Source organism: Grammomys surdaster, unplaced genomic scaffold (genome assembly GCF_004785775.1).
Source record: "Grammomys surdaster isolate TR1022 unplaced genomic scaffold, NIH_TR_1.0 135, whole genome shotgun sequence".
Lineage (NCBI taxonomy): Eukaryota > Metazoa > Chordata > Mammalia > Rodentia > Muridae > Grammomys > Grammomys surdaster.
In genome coordinates, this window is record NW_021604593.1 from 5,022,026 (window position 1) to 5,042,316 (window position 20,291).

Below are 20,291 nucleotides of genomic sequence, written 5' to 3' on the forward strand. Positions count from 1 at the left end.
TCCTTGGGCCTTGCTGGTGCTCCTCCTTGGCCTTGCTGGTCCTCCTCCTTGGGCCTTGCTGGTCCTCCTCCTTGGGCCTTGCTGGTGCTCCCCTTGCTGCCGTGGAGACAGTATCTTCAGTAATGTTGCTCTTTGCTCCCTTCCTGTCTCTGCTTGGTCTTGAGTCTACAGGAGTCTCTGGCTTCTCTGCTGTTTCAAATTTCATTTTGCTGTTCTATCTGTGAATTCTGGACGCAGGCCAGCCCCTTGCCCCTTAGGAACTGATGCTCTAGGGCCTACCTACTCATGCTTCTGGCAGGAAAGCTCACGTTTGGTAGGGTTCTGAGGCACAGGGACTCCATTCAGGACAGCAGAAGGCCCACAGTTGTGTAGGCTTCTCAAAGCTACTCTAATAACACTCTTAAATTGCAGGTGAGTATGATCTGCGACGCAGGGACCACTGGGAATTGGACCTGGAAATCAAGGAGATTCTCGTCCACCCTAACTACACTCGGAGCAACAGTGACAATGACATTGCACTGCTCCGCCTGGCCAAGGAAGCCACTCTGTCTAAAACCATAGTGCCCATCTGCCTGCCAAACAATGGCCTGGCGGAGGAGCTCACTCAGGCTGGCCAGGAGACAGTGGTGACAGGCTGGGGCTATCAAAGTGACAAAATCAAGGATGGCAGAAGGAACCGCACCTTCATCCTCACCTTCATCCGCATCCCTCTGGCTGCTCGAAACGAGTGCGTGCAGGTCATGAGAAATGTGGTCTCAGAGAACATGCTGTGTGCAGGCATCATTGGTGACACGAGAGACGCCTGTGATGGTGACAGTGGGGGGCCTATGGTGGTCTTCTTTCGGGGTACCTGGTTCCTGGTGGGCCTGGTGAGTTGGGGTGAGGGCTGCGGGCACCTCAACAACTATGGCGTCTACACCAGAGTGGGCAGCTACCTTAAATGGATCCATAGCTACATTGGGGAGAAGGATGCCTCTCTCAAGAGCCAGAAGTCACTCTTAGAGTAAGGCTGGGTTAGTGAGTACCAAGACAGAGGACATTAAAGGGACATGCAACAAACATACCTACCTGAGTACCTGTCTGTCTTTCCATCCTTTTATTGGGGTATTCTGGAGAAAAGTCATGTTAATTGAGCATTTACTCTACACTGAGTGTATAATAAGAACCTGCTTAACTCGCAAGGCAATTGTGTGGGGTGGGGGCAGTGGAAGACCTAGTGGGATCTGAGCTGACATCACTTGTGAGGGTCGGGGATGATTTGTAGAAAGAAGTTTGTGGGTTTTTTTTTTTTTAAGTTACTACAAGAGACTAATAGAGCCTTTCTCAGGGCCTCAGAAAGAGCCCGAGCTAATTACATCAGAAAAGCTTGTCAGTGACGAGGTAGCCAGTGAGTCTCAGAATGGCCATGTAGTGGAGCCAGGATTCAAACCAAGGTCACACTCCCAAACTCAGCTGCTTCTCTTGTCCGTTGTCCCTGGGTGTATGTGTGGGTGTGTGAGTGGGTATGTGCATGTGTGCATGTGTGCATGTGTATGTGGTATATACGTATGTTTGGGGACCAGAGGACAACTTCATGTGTTGTTTCTCAAGCTCCGTCCACGGTTTTTTTTTTTGGACACGGGGTTTCTCACTGTCCTGAAATCTACCCAGTAGGCTAGGCTGGCTGGCCACCAACCCCCACCCCACCCTGGCTTTGACAAGTGGAGACAGAAGATCAGTAGCCCACTGGGGAAGTAACCAGATGCCCAGAAGGTGCTCCTCATAATGACCTTACAGATTTATTGAAGAATCTGTTTAATAATGAAGTTATAGGCTGGGTGTAGTGGCAGCACCTGCAGTCCCCGATACTCTTGAGCCTAAGGCAGGATTGCTGCAGTTCAAGAGGTGGGGACATCCTGGGTAACATAGCAAAATCCCTTCCATTAAAAGAACAAAAGGGAAGGAAGAAGGAAAAGGTAGAGTGTGGAGGAGGAACAGGGGAGGGAAGGAGAGAGAAGGGGAGGGAGTCTGTCTCAGTGAGGGTTTTACCGCTGTGAAGAGACACCATGACCAAGGCAACTCTTGTAAGGATAACATTTAATTGGGGCTGGCTTACAGATTCAGAGGGTCAGTCTATTATCATCAAGGCAGAAGCATGGCAGCATCCAGGCAGGAATGGTGCAGGAGGAGCTGAGAGTTCTACATCTTCATCTGAAGGCTACTAGGAGAATACTGACTTCCAGTCATCTAGGATGAGGGTCTTAAAGCCCATGCCCACAGTGACATACCTACTCCAACAAGGTCACACCTCCCAGTAGTGCCACTCCCTGGGCCAAGCATATACAAACCATCACAAAGTCCAACTAGACCGCCACTGGGGCATGGACAACCTCCAGAGTCCACCCCCAGAGGGAACTGTCTCTCCCTTCCACAGCAGTTACTAGTTTCAAATAGCTCCTCAAGGACAGATGGGGCCTTGTGAGCCTCTCTCGCTCCAGGCAGGAATGCTGGTTGGCTTGATCTTTTGCAGATCTGGCACAGCTCTGTTTGTTTGTTTTTTTAATCTATTATTTTTGGGATGGAGGACATATGCATGCCATATCACCGGGGTGGAGGTCAGAGGACGGCTTTCAAGAGTCACTCCTCTCCTTTCAATGTGATCAAACTCAGGTTGTCAGCTTGGCAGCAAATGCCCTTACTTGCTGAGCCTTCTTGCTGGCCCCAAAAAGGCATAATTAGGTGAGACAGGATTTACATGGAAAAAAAGCTGAAATAATTGATCAGAAGTCTTAAAATTGGTCCAGCTCTCTGTGGTTCTGAATTGGGTAAATCTTTTTCCTTCTCTGATTGCAGTGGTGGATTTCAGTTGTCAATTTGACTGGATTAGGTAATAATCAATCAGTTAGCAGGTGTGTCATTCTAGTTTTGGCTACTATAATAAAAGAGTTGAGACAGGCCAACTTTATAAAGAAAAGATATTTATTTAGCTCACCATACATACATAAAACAAAATTTTTAAATGTTTGCTCATATTGAAGTAGAATAAAGTAGAAAATACCAATTATTAGATGGTAACTTACTGATTTATTTAGTGATTTACTTAAAGCCCTGCTTGTACTATCTGTTTGTCAAGCATGATGTTACTTGCTACCTGGAACAAAATGACCTGGAGGAAGAGCTGAAAGGTCATTGCCCTTAACAACCTGCTGACTGCCACATGCAATTCTGTTAGATCTAACAGGACCACACTTTCCTGCCAGTGTGCAAGCTTGTTCTTCCTGGCAGTGTCAATGATACGTGAAGAAAAGGAGTTGCAATTCTTAAACTCAGACTTAGACTGGTCAAAGTGATGAGAGGGTCTCTTTTAGCCCAGGATGGTTCCTATTTGCTATGATGCTGGAGATGATCTTCTGATCCTATTTCCAGCTCCTACACGTCGGGATTACAGGCATGGGCCAGCACCCCACTTTACACACTTCTCCAGTACTTGAGAGGTGGAGCCCAGGGATCTGAGCATCCTAGGCCAGGGCTCCCACCTCCCTTATAAGTCAGGTCCCCAGCACTGCTATCCCTTGTTGGTTCTATTCCTAGTTCATCACATTTGTGTTCTGGAACTCACTCTGTAGTCCAGGTGGGCCTCGAACTCTCAGCCTCAGTCCTCAGAATGCTGAGAAGACAGATCTGAGTGATCACTGATGGCTGAAAGTCGTGATTTCATTGTTGTTGCTTGTTTGTCTATTCTTTTGTACATGGGGCCCAAATACAAATAGTAACCTCAACAATAAACACGGGAATAAGTCGCTGCTCTGTCTTAGGGTACCCCCCCCACCTCTGTTTTGGGGGTTTTTGTTTTGTTATCTGTTGTTGTTGTTGTTGTTATCATGTCTATAACTCTACATTCTTTCCTCCCTCCTTCCCTTCTTACCTCTCTCTCTTTCTTTGTCCCTTCCTTCCTCCCCCCCTTTTTCTTGCCCCCCCCCACCCCAGAGAGGAAGCAAGCATGATAAAAGCTTGTGGTATTTTTCTTTTTATGTAGACAGTACTGTGTAGTGAGTGTTATACTATGGGGGCTGCCATTCTGCTGTATGTTACCTGGTGTATGTTATATACCAACCTAGATGGTGGTAGACCCACATGGTTGCTTCCATCTTGGTGAGGTTACCAGCCAAGATGTCTGCCATCCACATGATTGCCTCCATCTTGGTGAGGTCATTGTTCAATAAAGTGACAAAACAAAACATTAAAAACAAACATATGAACACAAAACCTTCCTGGGATTAAAGAAATAAAAGGAAGCCCGGTGTGGCCGTACAGGCCTTTAATCCTATCACTTGGGAAACAGAGGCAGGTGGAGCTCTGTGAGCTGGAGGCAGGTCTATGTAGTGATTTCCAGGGCTATGTAGAGAGAGCCCTGACTCAACTAATAGATAGGAGAATAAATAAATATAATGAACTTGGACTAAAACGAAAGAAACAAGGGAAGGCAGTGCTGGGGGCCTGGCTTATGGCAGACGGCAGAATCCTGGGCTAGGGTGCCAAAAGCTCTGGGCTTCATCCTCTGTAGCGCAGAAACTCGGTATGCTGGCCTGTGTCTGTAACCCCAGCACTCAGGAGCTGGAAACAAGCAGAGGTGTGCTTGGGCTGGGGTGGGGAAACGCTGCTTTCCTGCTGCTTTGCACACTTAGCCTTTCTCAGCTTTCGGAGGGAACTCCAAGCTCATGTGTTAGACTTCACTTTTGTATTTAAGTTTATCTGGTAGTCAGCAAGCCCTTGGATTATTTCACCTCTCTTACCCTCAGGGCATCAGACACATGGTCTCACGGCCTCTCTCGGGACTTCTTCCTAAGTGCTGCTGGGAGTGAGTCTTTCTAAATTATTCTAACGTCGTTGTTGTTGTTATGGTATTATTATCTCTTTAACCTTTACCTTTTTATCATGAGGCAGAGCAGAGAGGGGAGAAAGGAGACAGAGAGGCTTGGCTGTTTGTCTATAGCAGTCTTCCCAATTTGGCCATATGGAATAAATATCGTCTATTATTAGCACTCTCTGAAGCCCCCTTCCTATTACCACTTTCCCCTGCCTGCAATGTTATTGACTCCCTGAGGAATTATGTCTTGCCCACCCCAAGAGACCCTGTCAATCCCTGTCTACATGGATTGTAGACATGATCCTTTTTCTCGCATGAACTCCATATTCCCTGGGTTTCCACACTGAGTAAGAATCTGGCAGGACAAGGGGCCATGTTGGAAGACAACCCCTATTTCATTCAGTGACTCAGCAAAATATTGGTAAAAGTTTGTAAATACAAGTAAGCCAGAAAAGTCGGGCTTGCTCTAATCATTCCCTAGGTAGAAAATCAAACTTCTGTACCTGGTACTGAGACCCAACCAGTCCTGTCTTGATACAGGGACCAGGCTCAACAAGTTACATGCGCTGATGGTCTTCTACTGAGCTCCTAGAATATTCCTAAAGGGATCAGTGAAATACAGAGCTGCTAGTATCCAAGAGACTAGGTTCACTCTTAGCCTAAAGCTTTGGCCTTCAGCTCTGCACACTCCTTTCTTCCCAAAGGCACTCGGCCTGGGCCAAATGACGAGAACGAGGTAAGTTAGCACATCACTTGGTAGGAACACCAAAGGGAAACAAGTTGCAGACTGAAAAGCCCATTGGATCACCATCTCCAACACTCCAACTGAAGTATTCTGCCCTCGGTTTCTCTAAGTTCCCTGGCAGGGCGAGCAGTTTCGTCAGTACTGTTTATGGCCCTACACAGGCAGCCACCTCCAGTAAGCTAGAGACCACATCATTGTCCAGACCACATCACTTTGACTTAACATAAGATCACTTATTAGATTCCATGGTAGCTTGCCCCTCCCTTCTAATGTAGTGGAAAGCCAGAGAATAAGACACGGTCCACAGTAGGACATCATGTAGGCATTCCAGATGCCTACACCGATGAGTGCCCTGAGCACCAGGCAGGTGCTGATGCTACGCAGAACCAAAGAAGCAAGAACTAAAGTACTCAGAGGAGATGAGAAGTCCCCACAATAGCTCCCAGAAGAATGAAGGTGTTTTCCTCAGAAACTGAAGAGAATTTGAGACAGAAAAGAAAGAAGAAGAGGAGGACCTCTAGGCTCTCCCAAAGCTGCCTATAGAAAAGTAAGCTGATTCGTGGAGTCTGGAGGGAACCACTTTGAAGGGAAGTTGGAAAGGGTTCTGTGACAGTCTTTCATCTGGGACTTTTTTGTCTAATACATTGAGAATGTGTGTGGTTCACAATTAGTCATGTGAATATCCTGGTAGAGGCCCTACAGCAGGAAGCACAGGAGGAGAACACTTGGAAAACATACCTTTGCTATGTAGGAAGTCAGTATCCACTCTGGGAAGTCTGGACTGTACCCTAAGATAGGTTGGGCCTAAATAGGAGTGTTCACTTGATAATTTAGTGTCATGGGGACCCCCAGTGACAACACAGGAAACATCCGGGAGGGTAAATGTCTAAGATATTCAAAAGGGAAATAAGAATTGTGCAGATGGGAATCAGAGAGCTGACTCCTGACCCAAACACTGTCTAATCCAACCCAGTATGGGAACTGGATGAAACTTAGAAAGTCTGGGCTGTAGCCAACTCTAGCCAACTGACTGGAGATATCCATAGCCTGGTTCTCCGAAATGTCCACACAAATCTTCTCTTCCCCAGTCTCCCCACCTGCAGCAAATACAGCACAGACTCATCCTCAGTATCTCTCCCCAGCCAAGCCAATGAGGTTAACTCCCATCCCCCACCCTGCAGGCAGCCCTGCTTACACAGGTTGTGCTTGCAGGCAATGTGGGACAGGATGAAACCCTGAGTGATCTTGTTTGACCCATCAGATAAGAAGGGCAGGTATATTCAGATGGGATATGAGGTTCCAGCCTCACTTCCCTGGGTTAGAACAGACATGTGGCCTGGCATGTAGCGTTGGTAGCATGGGAAGCCCTCCATGAATACACTGCACAATGAATGGAAGTGCTGGAACACTCCCCATCACAGACATAGTGTACAACCACCATAAATGGGAGCATGAGAGCAAAAGAACTGATTCCAAACCCCTTGACCAGGCAAGATGATGAGGTGTGGACACCATAACCTTCCCAAGCCTCTCCTTCCTCTCCTACCTCTCTACATTGGGACATTTCAGGCCCACCACTCAGCCACTGGTTTCTGCCATAATTAGGAGATGTGGTTGGCAAGATTTTGTAAAAAGAAATCAGCCCATTGTCCAACACTCCTACTCCAAGGACCTGAGCTTCCCACACACACACACACACACCAAGGCAGGGGATTGGCAACCTCAAATACAGAGTCTCACAATCCAAGGTTTGAGGGGTGAAGAGTGCTTCAGACTGTGGGCCCTACATTAAGACTTACAAAGGTGTTTGGCAAGTCTTCATGGGAATGTGGTCTAATTTCAACAGGAGTGGGAGGATCTGTAGTCCCTGAGTGGCACACTACAAAAGCTGTACAGGTGGCAGGCCCCTCCTTCTCCCCCAGCCTATGCCCCCTTCCCTGGCCCCCAGCAGTAAAATGTCTCACAGGAGCTGTCCAAAATGGTGGATCCTGTCAAAACGGCTGGTACCACAACATCTAGGCCTGCAGCAGTCACAAGAGCTGCAGGAGATGTCCTTGCAACTTGCAACATTACCTTTCTCATCTTAGCTGCCCCTCAGGAACTGTCCAGTTTCGACACCTTTTTGGCCTCAGACTACAACTTTTGTAAACCACCACTGCACGAGCTGTCTCATAGGTGCTATCCACAGCAGCAGCACCTCCTCTCCAACCTCTCATCCACCCCATCCCCCACCCACAGCCTCCAGCAGCTCCACAGAGATAGCACCTCAGGAAAAGCCAGTATGGGCAGGAAACACTTCCTACCCTAGCTCATGAGCCTGATGCAAGAAAAAGGGAGTGAAAAAAAAAAAGCTGCCAATCCCAGTCCCTGAGCTCTGCCAAGCTCAGGACTTTGAATCTCACCAATCCTTACTCTGGAAATCTCTGCCCTGAGAAGCTCTGCCCCTTCAGAAATCCTATTTTGTCCAGTTCTCTGCTGTTCTGCTCCCAGGAGTAAAGGGCAGCTATCTCTGGATTCATCCCTCCAAACCCTGGACCTTCCAATAAATCTCTTTCATGAGGTTTCCCGCCTCGTGTGACTCTCGGTTCAAAAAGCCAAGAAAAGAAGCAAAGAAGAAGAAAAGTACCAAAGAGAAGGAGCCAGGCTGAGGCTCCTGAGCTCAGCTGGGGATTCCCTCCCCTGGGAGCTGCAGTACCTCTGCTGAGGAGGTGACCTCAGAGCTGTGTGGTTCCTGGGTTCTGGTATCTCAGAATGCCCTCTTACTGAGACACTTTTCTACTCCAGAGCTGGTGGTCCCTGGGCCGGTGTCTCAGGATGCCCTTCCACTAGGATACCTTCTCCCCTCAGAGCTGTATGGTTCCTAGGTTTCTGAGTCCCAGGATACCCTTCCATCTGAGTAGAAACACTTACAGGAGCAGAGCCCTCCAACTCCAGGGTTCTGTTTTAAAAGATCAAGACCAACCCTCAGGAGGTTTCTGGAAAAGCCAGATTACAGGTCCACCTGGAGGAGACCTGTAGTGCAGGACCATTAGTTATAGGTTGCTAGGCACCACTGGGCAGAGGTAGGGAAGAAATCTTAACAGAAGATTCTATTCTATTCTATTCTATTCTATTCTATTCTATTCTATTCTATTCTTCTATTCTATTCTAATTTCTATTATTTCTATTTCTATCCTATCCTATCCTATCCTATCCTATCCTATCCTATCCTACTCTATTCTATCCTATTCTATTCCATTCTCCTCATAATGCAAGAGCCAAAGTTAACCTCTAATGCCCACTTACCCAAAAGCAAGGTAACTTCCCAGAATGCTGGGAGCTGTAGTTCTTGGGGGAAACAAGCCACGTTTTCACCCTAAACAAGTTTGTTTGTATTAACTACACTGGATATACTTGATCATATGTAGGGAAGATTGATTCTGGCTCAGGGTTTCAGGCTATTTCTGTCCACCATGATGGGAAAGGCATGACATTGAAAGTAAGAACATGTGGCAGAGGCTCTTCACATCACAACAGACCAAAATACAAAGAACAGTGGAACCAGAGGACAGTCTGGAACTTTCCAAGTCCCACTTTTAGTGAGTCACTTCCACCAACGAGGCCCCACCTCTCAAATAGTGCAATAGCTCAGGAACAGTTGTTTGAGATGTAAGATGTAGAGCAGGTACTCAACTGTGGCTGCATCATATCCTTCTATAGTTGTCTTCTGTATGTTGAGCTATGTGTGGTATTCTCGGGTCATCGGGGTATTATGTTTTATTTTGGAAGACATGAGATTCGTGAGAATTCTGACATCTTTGTCAGTCCAAGCTTTGGTTTAGTCATAAGACTGCTATTTCCGCTTTGTAATCAAATTTGCTTACACTGCTAAATGACTAGGATAACTCCAAGACATATATGTTAAAACTATGTAGGCTGAAAAAAATATAATCTCATGATTTTTACTTTGTAAGCCTTAGGCTGATGATATACATCAGATCTGTTGCCATGGCAGCAATGGAGTCTTCTGCCCTGTTGCTACAACAGGGGACTCTGGGTAATAGAATGTTCAGGTCTGTTACCATGACAGCAGTGGATGCTCGGTAAACCGTAATTCAGGTCTGTTGCCATGACAGTAGGTGACACTGGGTAATTGAGTATAGCTAGGGTACTTGGGAGTGTTCTCAGGGGCAGACCTAGCCCCAATCCTTCTGAGTGCCAGTATCTAATTAAAAACAAAAAGCCTTTTATTAAAATTTATTTTTGGTCATGGTAAATCTCTGAGTGAGCCCAGACCTACCTTTTTTTTTTTTTTTGAGACAGAGACTATTTATACAGCCCTGGCTGTTCTGAAGCTCATGTAGAGCAGAATGGCCTTGAAATTACAGATATCTGTCCTCCCTAATCATGGTTTTAAAGGCATACACCATTAAGCATCAAGCCCAGTGAAATACACATCTTGATGGGCCATCAGGGATTTGTAGATAAGAATGAACTTATATTGATCTTGTAACCAGGTGGACTTAATCTTAAGATGGAGTCAGGCTGATCCATTATCAGTTTCAGCTCAGGTCTGTTCTGCAAGGTGGTCAGGTATTTTGTCAGAACTGGACAAAATCTCTTCATAGCAGGCAGGCAAGCTCTTCCTCTGGCCAGTACCTAGGTGTTTGCTTTTCCCATTCTTCACTATGGGACTCCTGAGGAAATAAGTCTTTGGAGTCCATTGTTTCACTAGTTCAGTAGCAAAGGGAACAGTACTTCTGAGTGTGCACATGAACTAGAATGTGTGTGGGTTAACACATGACACTGTGCATGTATGTGTAAAGGCCAGAGGTTAATGGCACATAGCCCAGCTACTTATGGAGCTGAACTCTGAACTTCGGTCCTCACCCTTGTATGGTAAGTGTTCTATCCACCGGGGCACTTCTCTAGCCCTTTCTTGATAAAATAGACCCTTTCATTAGCTGGCTTGGTCATACACACCTTAATTACAGCACTCAGAAGTCAGAGAAAGATCTCTGAGTTCAGGCCCATCCTGATCTACATTATGAATTCCAGGTCAGCCAGGACTCCATAGTGAGGCCGTCTCATACAACAAGACTTTCAGGTCTGAGAGATGCCTCTGTCTAAGTGCTTAAGCCTAACAGAGTTTGTTCCCCAGAAGTCAAGTAAAGGGTGGAATCAGTTCTCTGACTGTACATGTGCATCATATATTCATGCAATAGCAAGGGTTTTTTTAAGGTGTCAGCAAAGTATGATGGTGCATGCCTTTAATTCCAACACTCAAGAGGCAAAGGCTGATTGAGCACTTTGAGCTCAAGGCCAGCTCAATCTACATAGAAAAACTGCAGGCTAACAAGGTAACAGTGAAACCCTGCCTCAAAAAAAAAGTGTACACACACACACACACACACACACACACACACACACACACACGCAAGCATGTGCCAATAGCATTAGATCTCTTAAAATTGGAGTTTCAGGGAGTCTTGTGTTAGCAGACATGGGTGCAGAAATCTAGATTTTGTTTTGCTTTGTTTTTTTGTTTTTTTTCGAGACAGGGTTTCTCTGTGTAGTCCTAGCTGTCCTGGAACTCACTCTGTAGACCAGGCTGGCCTCAAACTCAGAAATCCGCCTGCCTCTGCCTCCCAAGTGCTGGGATTAAAGGCCTGTGCCACCACCGCCTGGCACGATGGATGCAGAAATCTAAATCCAAATTTTTGGCAAGAACCATAGACAATCTTGATCACTTTCCAACACAATTATAATCTTTTTTAGAGCTATGTACATGTGAGGGGCTGCATGTAAGTTTGTGTACTCCACATGTCCCTGGTGCTTGCAGAGGCCAGGGTGCCCTAGAGCGGGAATCATAGAGCTGCCATGTGGGTACTAGGATTCCAACCCAGGTTCTCTGCAAGAGCAAGTGCTCATAACTGCTGAGCCATGTCTTTAGCCCCTTGTCCCTGCTTTTTAAAGCCTTTGAATTTGCTACCATGCCTGTCTCATTTCATCCAGGCATTTCTATCCCCTCCTCTTCTTGTAGCCTAAATGAAAGGAGCATAATCACTCAAGAATTCAGACCAGCTTGGGGACATCGAGAAGGAGCATGGAACTGTATGTGAATGACAGAGAGGACAGTCCTCATGAATACTGGGGATATGCTAAGGCCCTGAGGAGCTGCTATGACCTTGAGCCTCTTCATAGCAGTGTTAGGTCAAGAAAAGGCCTCTCTGGGGAATAGACACGAGCAAGTACACAGATGCTGAATGGTATACAGAAGGAACAAAGGTCTGGAAGGGAGTGGGACCCTGCACAGTATATCCTTACCTGTGCCCACTGGCTTAACAACAGCTTCTTTTTCTTCCAGTCGAGGATACCAGGATGGATTAGCTCTCCTATGCTTCAGTATAGTGAAATGGTTTCATATTTATCAGCCCCTGAATCCAACCAGACAGAGAACAGACACTCCCCAAGTAGAAAAATTGAGGGAAATATACTTTATTGATTTAAAAAAAAAACAAAGAAAACAAACATCAGGTTTAAAGCCAGAGCAACATGTTTAGTTTTCAGCCTTTCTTCATTTGAATATAATTTTTCTTTCCCAATTGGTAATAAGAATGACTAGTGCATGTACATTGTGTCTCTTCCTTTTGGGGCTTGGGCTTCGGTTTCTGAGACATGGCTAAAGGCACAAAGGATATAAGGATCATAGGAAATACGGGCCCCAAAATCAGCCATCCCACCAAGTACTCTTGCTCCTTCTTTGGCAAGATCAAGATGAAGAGACAAGCCGCTGGCATCTAGCACTGCAGTTCCTATATGAAAAGAGTGTCTTGCAGGGCCTGGACCTACAGCACCATTCTGCCATCACAAGACTCAAGGAACTGAAAGATCAGCAGAAGACTTGCCTAGCCTGCAATAAATGGGTTAATTTACATAAAAAATATTACCAACCTTTGTGACCTGGAAGTGATTTTGACTGGTACTAGATGTATTGGCTGGCATTTGTCCTGTGGTCAGTGAATGAAAAACATAAATAAAAAGGAAAGGACATGACTGCTACAAGGTATGGAGAAAGAGAAAGTTTATTATAGATATGTGGGATAGCATAGCCAGAGGCAGACACAGCTGGGAGAGTCCAGAGTGGTCATGGCCCTGAACCATGTGGGAAAGAGAGAGAGAGAAAGGGAAAGAGAGGAACCAAGTACAGAAGCCAGGAGGCCAAAGGTACAAAAGAAGTAAAAGAGATGAGTAGGCAACCAACATGTCTGAATTATATAGGGAACAGACAGCCTCTGGGAGAGAGTTCAGGATAGATAGTGGGGTATGTCAGCCATACCCTGTAACAGGCATAGACTAAGGGATGCTGGGAGAACCTGGAGTCCAGGCTTGCTTTGAAATGTTAAATAGGCACCTCAGCTGCTTGTCCTGGGTTTGAAACTTAACACCACAGCCTTTTCTTGATAATAAATGAATAAGGGGCAACATAATAATGTATGACTACCTTTTCCTCACATTGGGACACTGTTGTTGGGAAAAGCAGGCTGTTTCCCTTGCTGTTTAGGCTGCAGGACCATCTGGGGCTAGGGACATGAAGACAGCAGTTGGAGCAGTTTGCAGTCTTCAATTGATTGGAAATCTGATGGAACAGATATGTATTAGGAACATAAGGTAAAGCTAAGGAGTTTGGGGGAAATTTTTCTTAGGTTTATATTTATAACTTTTAGGCCTATATTTATAACTTTTAGGCCTATGGTCCTGGTAGTTGGGGGAGGGGAGTCCCAAAACCAGAGAAAGAGGAAGAGATCCCACCCTCAGAAATGGGCAGGTAGGGAAGCAGGCTGTTGGTTGATAGTACTTATTTGAAGTCCACTTGACCAGTAAGAAGTGGATCCATGTCTATACCCTGAAGCTTACAAAATTTTTTTTAGTTTACAAAAGAGGATTAAGTTTTAGATATACTAGCATTACTGCTGTTTGTAATCTGAACTGAAATCCACATTGTAGAAAGACCAGCAGATTCATACCTTTAAGACATAGTGAAAAAGCTTGGGACCCAAAATGATTTGTGGGAAGCATTAACATTCTTTGCTTTATCCAGAACACTGGGTGTATGTAGATTAAATAGATTTTTTTTAAAAAAGCACAATGAGAAGCACTTTTAAGTTTCTATTTAGAAGACAAACAAAGAAAATTTAAAATCTTGAGCTTGTGACTATAATACTAGTCATTGTTTACCAGAGCTAGATTAATAGCTTATTATAACTCCATTGGTTAATATTAAAACTCTAAACTTTGAAGTTTTAATATAAAAATAGCATAGAGGGGGAAAGAAATCTGAAACATTTTTTATTTTTACATGTACCCTAAATGCTTTCTTATACCTTTACAGATTATATTTACACACACTTCCTTAGATCTTTATGACTTACATTTCCATATCTTAAACCACTTTCTAGACCTTACAGGTCACTTAAGCTTTCATCCAATTATTTACCATGAGAAACAAATAGTTGATTACTGACAGCAGTCACTGTGAAGCAGGTTCCTTTAAATAAAGGGATACTAAAAAGTTACTTTAAAACCTGTTTTGTGGGTTTATTTCTTTTTTAGAGTCTGGTAGCAAGGTTCTCAGATGGAAGTCTAGGAAAGTGAGGCCTGAGGCCTGGTTCTTACATATGAAGAGAACTGAGAAGACAACTGAAGCCCTGGCTGCTGTCGTTAAACTAACAAATCTGTCACTAGCCCCCTCATTAACTCCATCAGAGATTTGAGAATAAATTTCACAGGAGTAAGCAGGAAGTACAGACAAAATAGCTCCTAAATCAATTAAAAATGACAAGTTTACCAGCTACCTAGACAATCACCCTACAGTTCCTCTGTAATAATCTTGATTTCACTGGGGAAAGTTCCCAGGGCAGCATCAGTCTTCAGCTACCAGACCCAGAAGACAGATTTCCCTGTGAAATAAGAACTTGGAGGGCTGGCCTAACTTGTCAAGGCTAAGTGGGGCGATCAACTCTCCAGTGTCCTGCTTGTCCACAGTTTGGACAGGCTCCTTATAGTGTGTGAGGTGAAGAGTAGTTTTTCACCCAGTGTCAGCTTTGCCACATCAGATGGAGTTCTGTGCCCCATCATCTTCTCTGGAAACCTTGGGGTAACTGCTAGGAGCTGGGGTCTCTGTCTGTCATGGTAAGTTTTTTCCACTAAACATTTTAAATGCTATGTTCAGCAGATTCCTCAAACTTTTGAGGACCATTCTCTATTAGGTATATAACTAACAAATTTTGCTTGTTTCTAGTTACTTGTTTTAGGCTTAACTTTGAAAACATGTACAGGAGGCTAAATAAAGCTTATTTCAGAAATGATTTCCATTAGGACTTAGCATGGCTACTACACTGTGAACCTGAACAAACTGTAGGGATTTAAAATTCTTATCATATATACCTTATTTATCAAACATGTTATTTATCTAAATTTTCTAGAAGCTTGAACAGTTAACAAAGACATAAGTAGTCAAACACATCTTAAATCAGTTTTTGTTAATCTGAATAGATTTTTATAACCTTAAATTTTTAGCATCATACAAAAATTCAAAGATATTCGAATATATTCAAAATATAAGACTTCTTGTTACTTCCTTAGTCTAAAAAGATATACAATGATAAACTAAGGGATCAGGAGAACTGAGAAATTTTATAATTGTTGTTTTATGCTAAGTAGTCATCTTAAAGATAGTGAAATCACATGGCATGTAGCCTTTAACCTTGTAAAAATGACTGCCAGTCATGTGGCTGCTTACATCTTGATGACATCATCAGCCAAGATGGAGGCAAGTCATGAAGCTGTTATTTAAATCATGTTTTTCTAGTAGATCTATTTTTTTAAAGCAAGAGTTGAATCCAAGTTCTATACCAGAGTTCTATATATACTATGTTACACCAAATTAAAATTCCTATATATAGCTTAGTTATAAGCTTCTTGTTTTAAGTTTTAAGCCAGATTTTGTTACAGAATTTATAAATGTGCTATTTGTCAAAATGGAACGTGACTAGAAGAGTGGGGAAGTAGAAAGGATAAAGGTGAATATGATCAGACACATTATATACATATGTGAAATGCCATAATGAAAACCCAATATATGCTAATAAAAACACCAAATGCTTTAAATTAATTCTCCAGTGGAATTTATTAGTGCTACCAAGACACTGACAGTTTAAATGTTATTACTTGTATGAACTTACACCCATTCTTTTGCTAACTTCAATTTGTTATGAAAACTGCTGGGCTAATGGGGAACTCTAAGTTAAACTGCCCAAATAACTTCATTTTGTCCTAGTTTTAGCTAACTCCATCTCAAACTTCACCCTTCTATTCCCCAACCAAGGCTAAGCACACCCTCATGAGCAGAACATTCTCACACAGCTAGACCTGTAGCTTTCGGAAGTCCACAACATAAAACAAACTCTTTTTTTTGTTTGCTTGTTTTTCAAGGTAGGGTTTCTCTGTGTAGCTCTGGCTATCTTGGAACTCACTTCTGTAGACTGACCTAGAATTCAGAGATCTGCCAGCGTCTGCCTCCAGAATACTGAGATTAAAAGCATTTACCACCACTACCAGGCTAAAACAAACTTTTTTCCCTGAGACAGGGTTTCTCTGTTTAGTCCTGGCTGTCCTGGACTCACTTTGTAGATCAGGCTGGCCTTGAATTCACAGAGGTCTACCTGCCTCTGCCTCTTGAGTCCGGGAATTGGTGCATGCCACCATGACTAGCTTAAAACAAACTTTTCATTACACCTGTTTTATACAGTGCTGGGGATCAAACTTAGGGATTTGTACTGCTGGGTCTGGTAGTGCATGCTATAAAGAAGTTTTCAAATAAGAATTGTCAGTCACACTGGGTGTTGTGATACATGCCTTTAATTTTAGCACTCAGGAGGCAGAAGCAGAAGAATCTGAGTTTGAGGCTAGCCTTGTCCATATAGTGTGTTCCAGGATAGCCAGGAGCTCACTCTTCTGGTCTGGTCTGTTTTCTTCCCTGACTTGGCTTTCAAAAAAAGTCTTAGCATAGTTGTGTATGACTACACTGGATATCCTCCAAAAGTCCAGTGCTTACTGACTCACTAGCCTCTGATGGTCTTAATATAACACTTCTCTGAAGAAACTCTATTTTCACACTATTTCTAGTCAATACCCTTCTTATTGCTTATGAAATGTGCACCAAAGAAAATTAGAAATCATGCTTCCTGCAAACTCAAAGGGCAGGTGATTCTCTCTTCACTTTCAAACCAGGAGTGCTGAATTCTGTATCATGAGAAATCCTCATTGTTAACTGACAATTGGTGTCTATATCATTGCTTTTTTATCGATGTAATAAAGGCCAAGAGTTTATTTGGGGCTTACGGCTCCAGAGGGTTAGAGTCCACAATGGCAGAGTAAAGGTGGCGGGTGGCAAACAGGAGCAGCAGCTGAGGGCTCACATCTTAATCTGCAAGTAGGAAACAGAGAGAGATAATTTACAGTGGCATGAATCTTTTGAAACCTTAAAGCCCACTCCCCAGTACTATACTTCTTCCAAGAAGACCACACACTTCCTTTAACTGTCCAGAGGTAGGCACCAACTGGGGACCAAATATTAAAATGCCTTAAACTAGGGGGGTACATCTCATTCAAACCACCATTCCCTGGCTCACATAGGCTTATGGCCGTATCATAATGCAAAATGCATTTAGTCCAACTTCAAAAGTCCCCACTGTCTTCCAGTCTCAAAACAGCTTAATAGAGTCCAAACTTTCTGACACTCAAGGTAATCTTTTAATTGGAAGACCCTGTAAACTCAAAAGCAAGTTACATACTTCCAACATACAATGGCACAGAATATATATTGCCATTCCAAAATCGAGGAATCTAAGTACACCGAGTCAATGCTGCACCAATACAAGACCAAAACACAGCAGGGCAAACCTCCAATTCCTGTAGCTCCGTGTCTGATGTCAAAGGGCTTAGATGACCCTCCCCTTTTGGCTTTGCTGCCTGTAAGATAGATCAATCAACCTATCTCTCTCTCTCCTGTCTCTCTCAGGGTGGTTCCATTTCTTGTATGCAGATCTCCTTGGCAGATATCCCATGGCTCTGGTACCTCTAATATCTTGGAGACTTCAGTGGAATCTAGAATTTACTTCCACATACCTGGACTCCATGGATTTCCTTAACCATAGAGGAAGATTCCACAATCCCTTTGCATGTGCATTGATTATGACTCTAAAGTCAGGATTGGATGAATGATATTGTCAAGGTTCAGCTACCAATTGGCATGAATCCTGCTTCTCTTCAGTCATTTTTTTCTAACAGTTTTTGCTAATTCCTTAGGCCTTTTCAGGAGCTGGGACTTCAGCTGGGGACTGTTGCCCTGAGGGCATCCATCCGATCCTTTCAGTGTAGATCTGGCCTCCCTGAACAGTTACAGTCTCTCTTCCAGCTCAAACCTTAGCTTTAACATGAACCTTGCCAGTGTTCTTTTCCTGTCTAAGCTCTACATTTTGTATTTCTTTCTGCCCTATTTGTTTTTCTTCATTGTAGACCTGCAAAAATAGAATAAAATGAATAACTCCTAATACCTACACAACAGACTTAGTATTAGGCTGGCTTGAAATCTCCTCCGCCAAAGAAGTTGGTCTACTACTTTTAAATTTAACCTCAGGCAAATCCTTTAAAAAAGGGCAGAAAGCCACCATACTCTCTGCCACATTTTGTAACAATGGTCTCTAGGGCATTTGCTTATAGTTTCCCTCTGAAAACTCGAGTTGGGCCTCCATAGTTCATGCTGCTCTTAGCACGGTCTTGCAAGCTCCTACTAGAATGGACCATTAAGCTCTGTTCACAGCATTCAACAGTTTTTCTAGTTCAAAGTTCCAAAGCCTTCTACATTGTTCCCCCAGACCACATGGTCAGTTCTGTCACAGCTAATAACCCACTCATGGTAGCAACTTCTATTTTGATTACTTTTCTATTGTTGTGATGAAACACCATAATCAAAGCAACGTATAGGTGTATTTGGGGCTTACGGTTTCAGAGGTTTGGAGTCCATGTTGGCACAGTGAAGGTAGATGGTGGCAAACAGGAACAGCAGCTGAAAGCACACATCTTGAAGCACAAGCAGGAACAGATGATGATAACTCTGAATGGTGTGAGCCTTTTGAAACCTCAAAGCCCACCTCCAGTAACATATTTCCAGCAAGGTCACAATCCTTAATCTTCTACCAACAGCCACCAACGGCAAACAAAGTATTTAAATGTCCCAAACTTAATGGGTATAGTGTAATAGTTTCCTTTGAGATTGACATATTCCATATCCCAGGGAAGCTCCTTAAAACAGAAGGTAAATAACTCAAAACAGCTTCAGGAAATCCTTGACATTGACCAGATTCACTAGGCCCCTCCATTCCAGACATATAGTAAGTAGGCCGAGCATAGTTCTCCCATGAGCAAAGGTGAGTCAGACAAGCCAAGATGCAAAGACTGAGACCAAACCAGCTGCTTCAAGGAAGTTAGTGATTGACTATACTGAAATGGAAAGACCTGAGACCAATTGATGTATCTCGTAATGACACTCTCTAACCTGTTAAATTTCCAGCTTTTGTGCGCTGTCATCCATGTTGGGGTGGGCCTTGATGATGCAGCTGTCTTTGAATCGTTTCTCCTGCAGTAAGTTAACACCAGTAAAAACTCATTGGTTTACTAAGCTGGACTTGAGTGATATCCGTATTTTTGGTCTATCCTTGGCTCCCTGTCTGTGGTGAGTAGACATGTATATGTTGCATCTCCCCAGGAAAATTCTGTCACACAATAACTGGTCTTCAAAAATGTGAAGTGAACTGTTGAAATAGAGCAGTGAAATACTGCTGGGCTGAGCAGGTAGTGTGTTTGGTGTGCAAGGCTGACAAAATGAGTTCAATCCTTAGAATCCATGTAAAGGTAGGAGAGAACAAATTCTCCAAAGCTGTCCTCTAACCTTTACATATGTAATGCACCCCACTGTGTACACATACATATACAACATACATATTTAATAATATATTTTTTAATGAGGGATAAATGAAGAAAGTAGAGAAAGCTAGTTTATTACTACCTCGTAAGAAATGAAGAAGAGAATCCTTCAAGTTGCAAAGAAAGGATACTAGACATATCAAAGCCATATAAGAACATGAAGTTTTCCTATAAGAATAATCACACAAACAAAAAACCCAGCATGAGTGTAATTTTGGTTCACAACTGTTTTTTATTCAACAGTATTTAAAATAGAAAAGCATAAAAAGTTATAAACTTGCTATTGGACGCATATGTTGTTTGTGACATTGATAATGTAAAAATAAGGGATACAGCTATAAAGAAGCTTTGTATGTGATTGAAATTATTATTTTAGATTGTTGAAACTTTAGGATGTTTCATGTAAGCCTCATAAAAACCACATAAACAATATACACAAAAAGAAATTAAAGTAAATCACACACACCACTATAAATATCAACCATACGCAGTTAAAGAAGAAATGAAGGACCAAAAACTGTAAGACATAGAAAATAACAAAATGGCAAGTGAGTCCTTTCCTTTAACAATTACAGTAGTCACTTTGTCAGTGGATTTAATACCCTAATAGAACATACAGCTTAGAAGAATACATTTAAAACTTAAGGTTCAACTATATATTGTATGCAAGAGACT

General features: G+C 43.3%; 1 protein-coding gene across 1 annotated transcript in view; it reads left to right on the forward strand.

Moving 5' to 3' along the window:
- The window catches only part of Proc (protein C, inactivator of coagulation factors Va and VIIIa), a 22,711-nt gene extending 21,648 nt beyond the window's left edge, over positions 1-1,063 (forward strand). The window contains exon 7 of the mRNA XM_028762711.1: positions 412-1,063. Coding sequence (XP_028618544.1) covers positions 412-1,007 — 596 coding nt within the window. The 3' untranslated portion in view covers positions 1,008-1,063. The remainder of the gene's footprint in view (positions 1-411) is intronic.
- Positions 1,064-20,291: the final 19,228 nt, after the last annotated feature.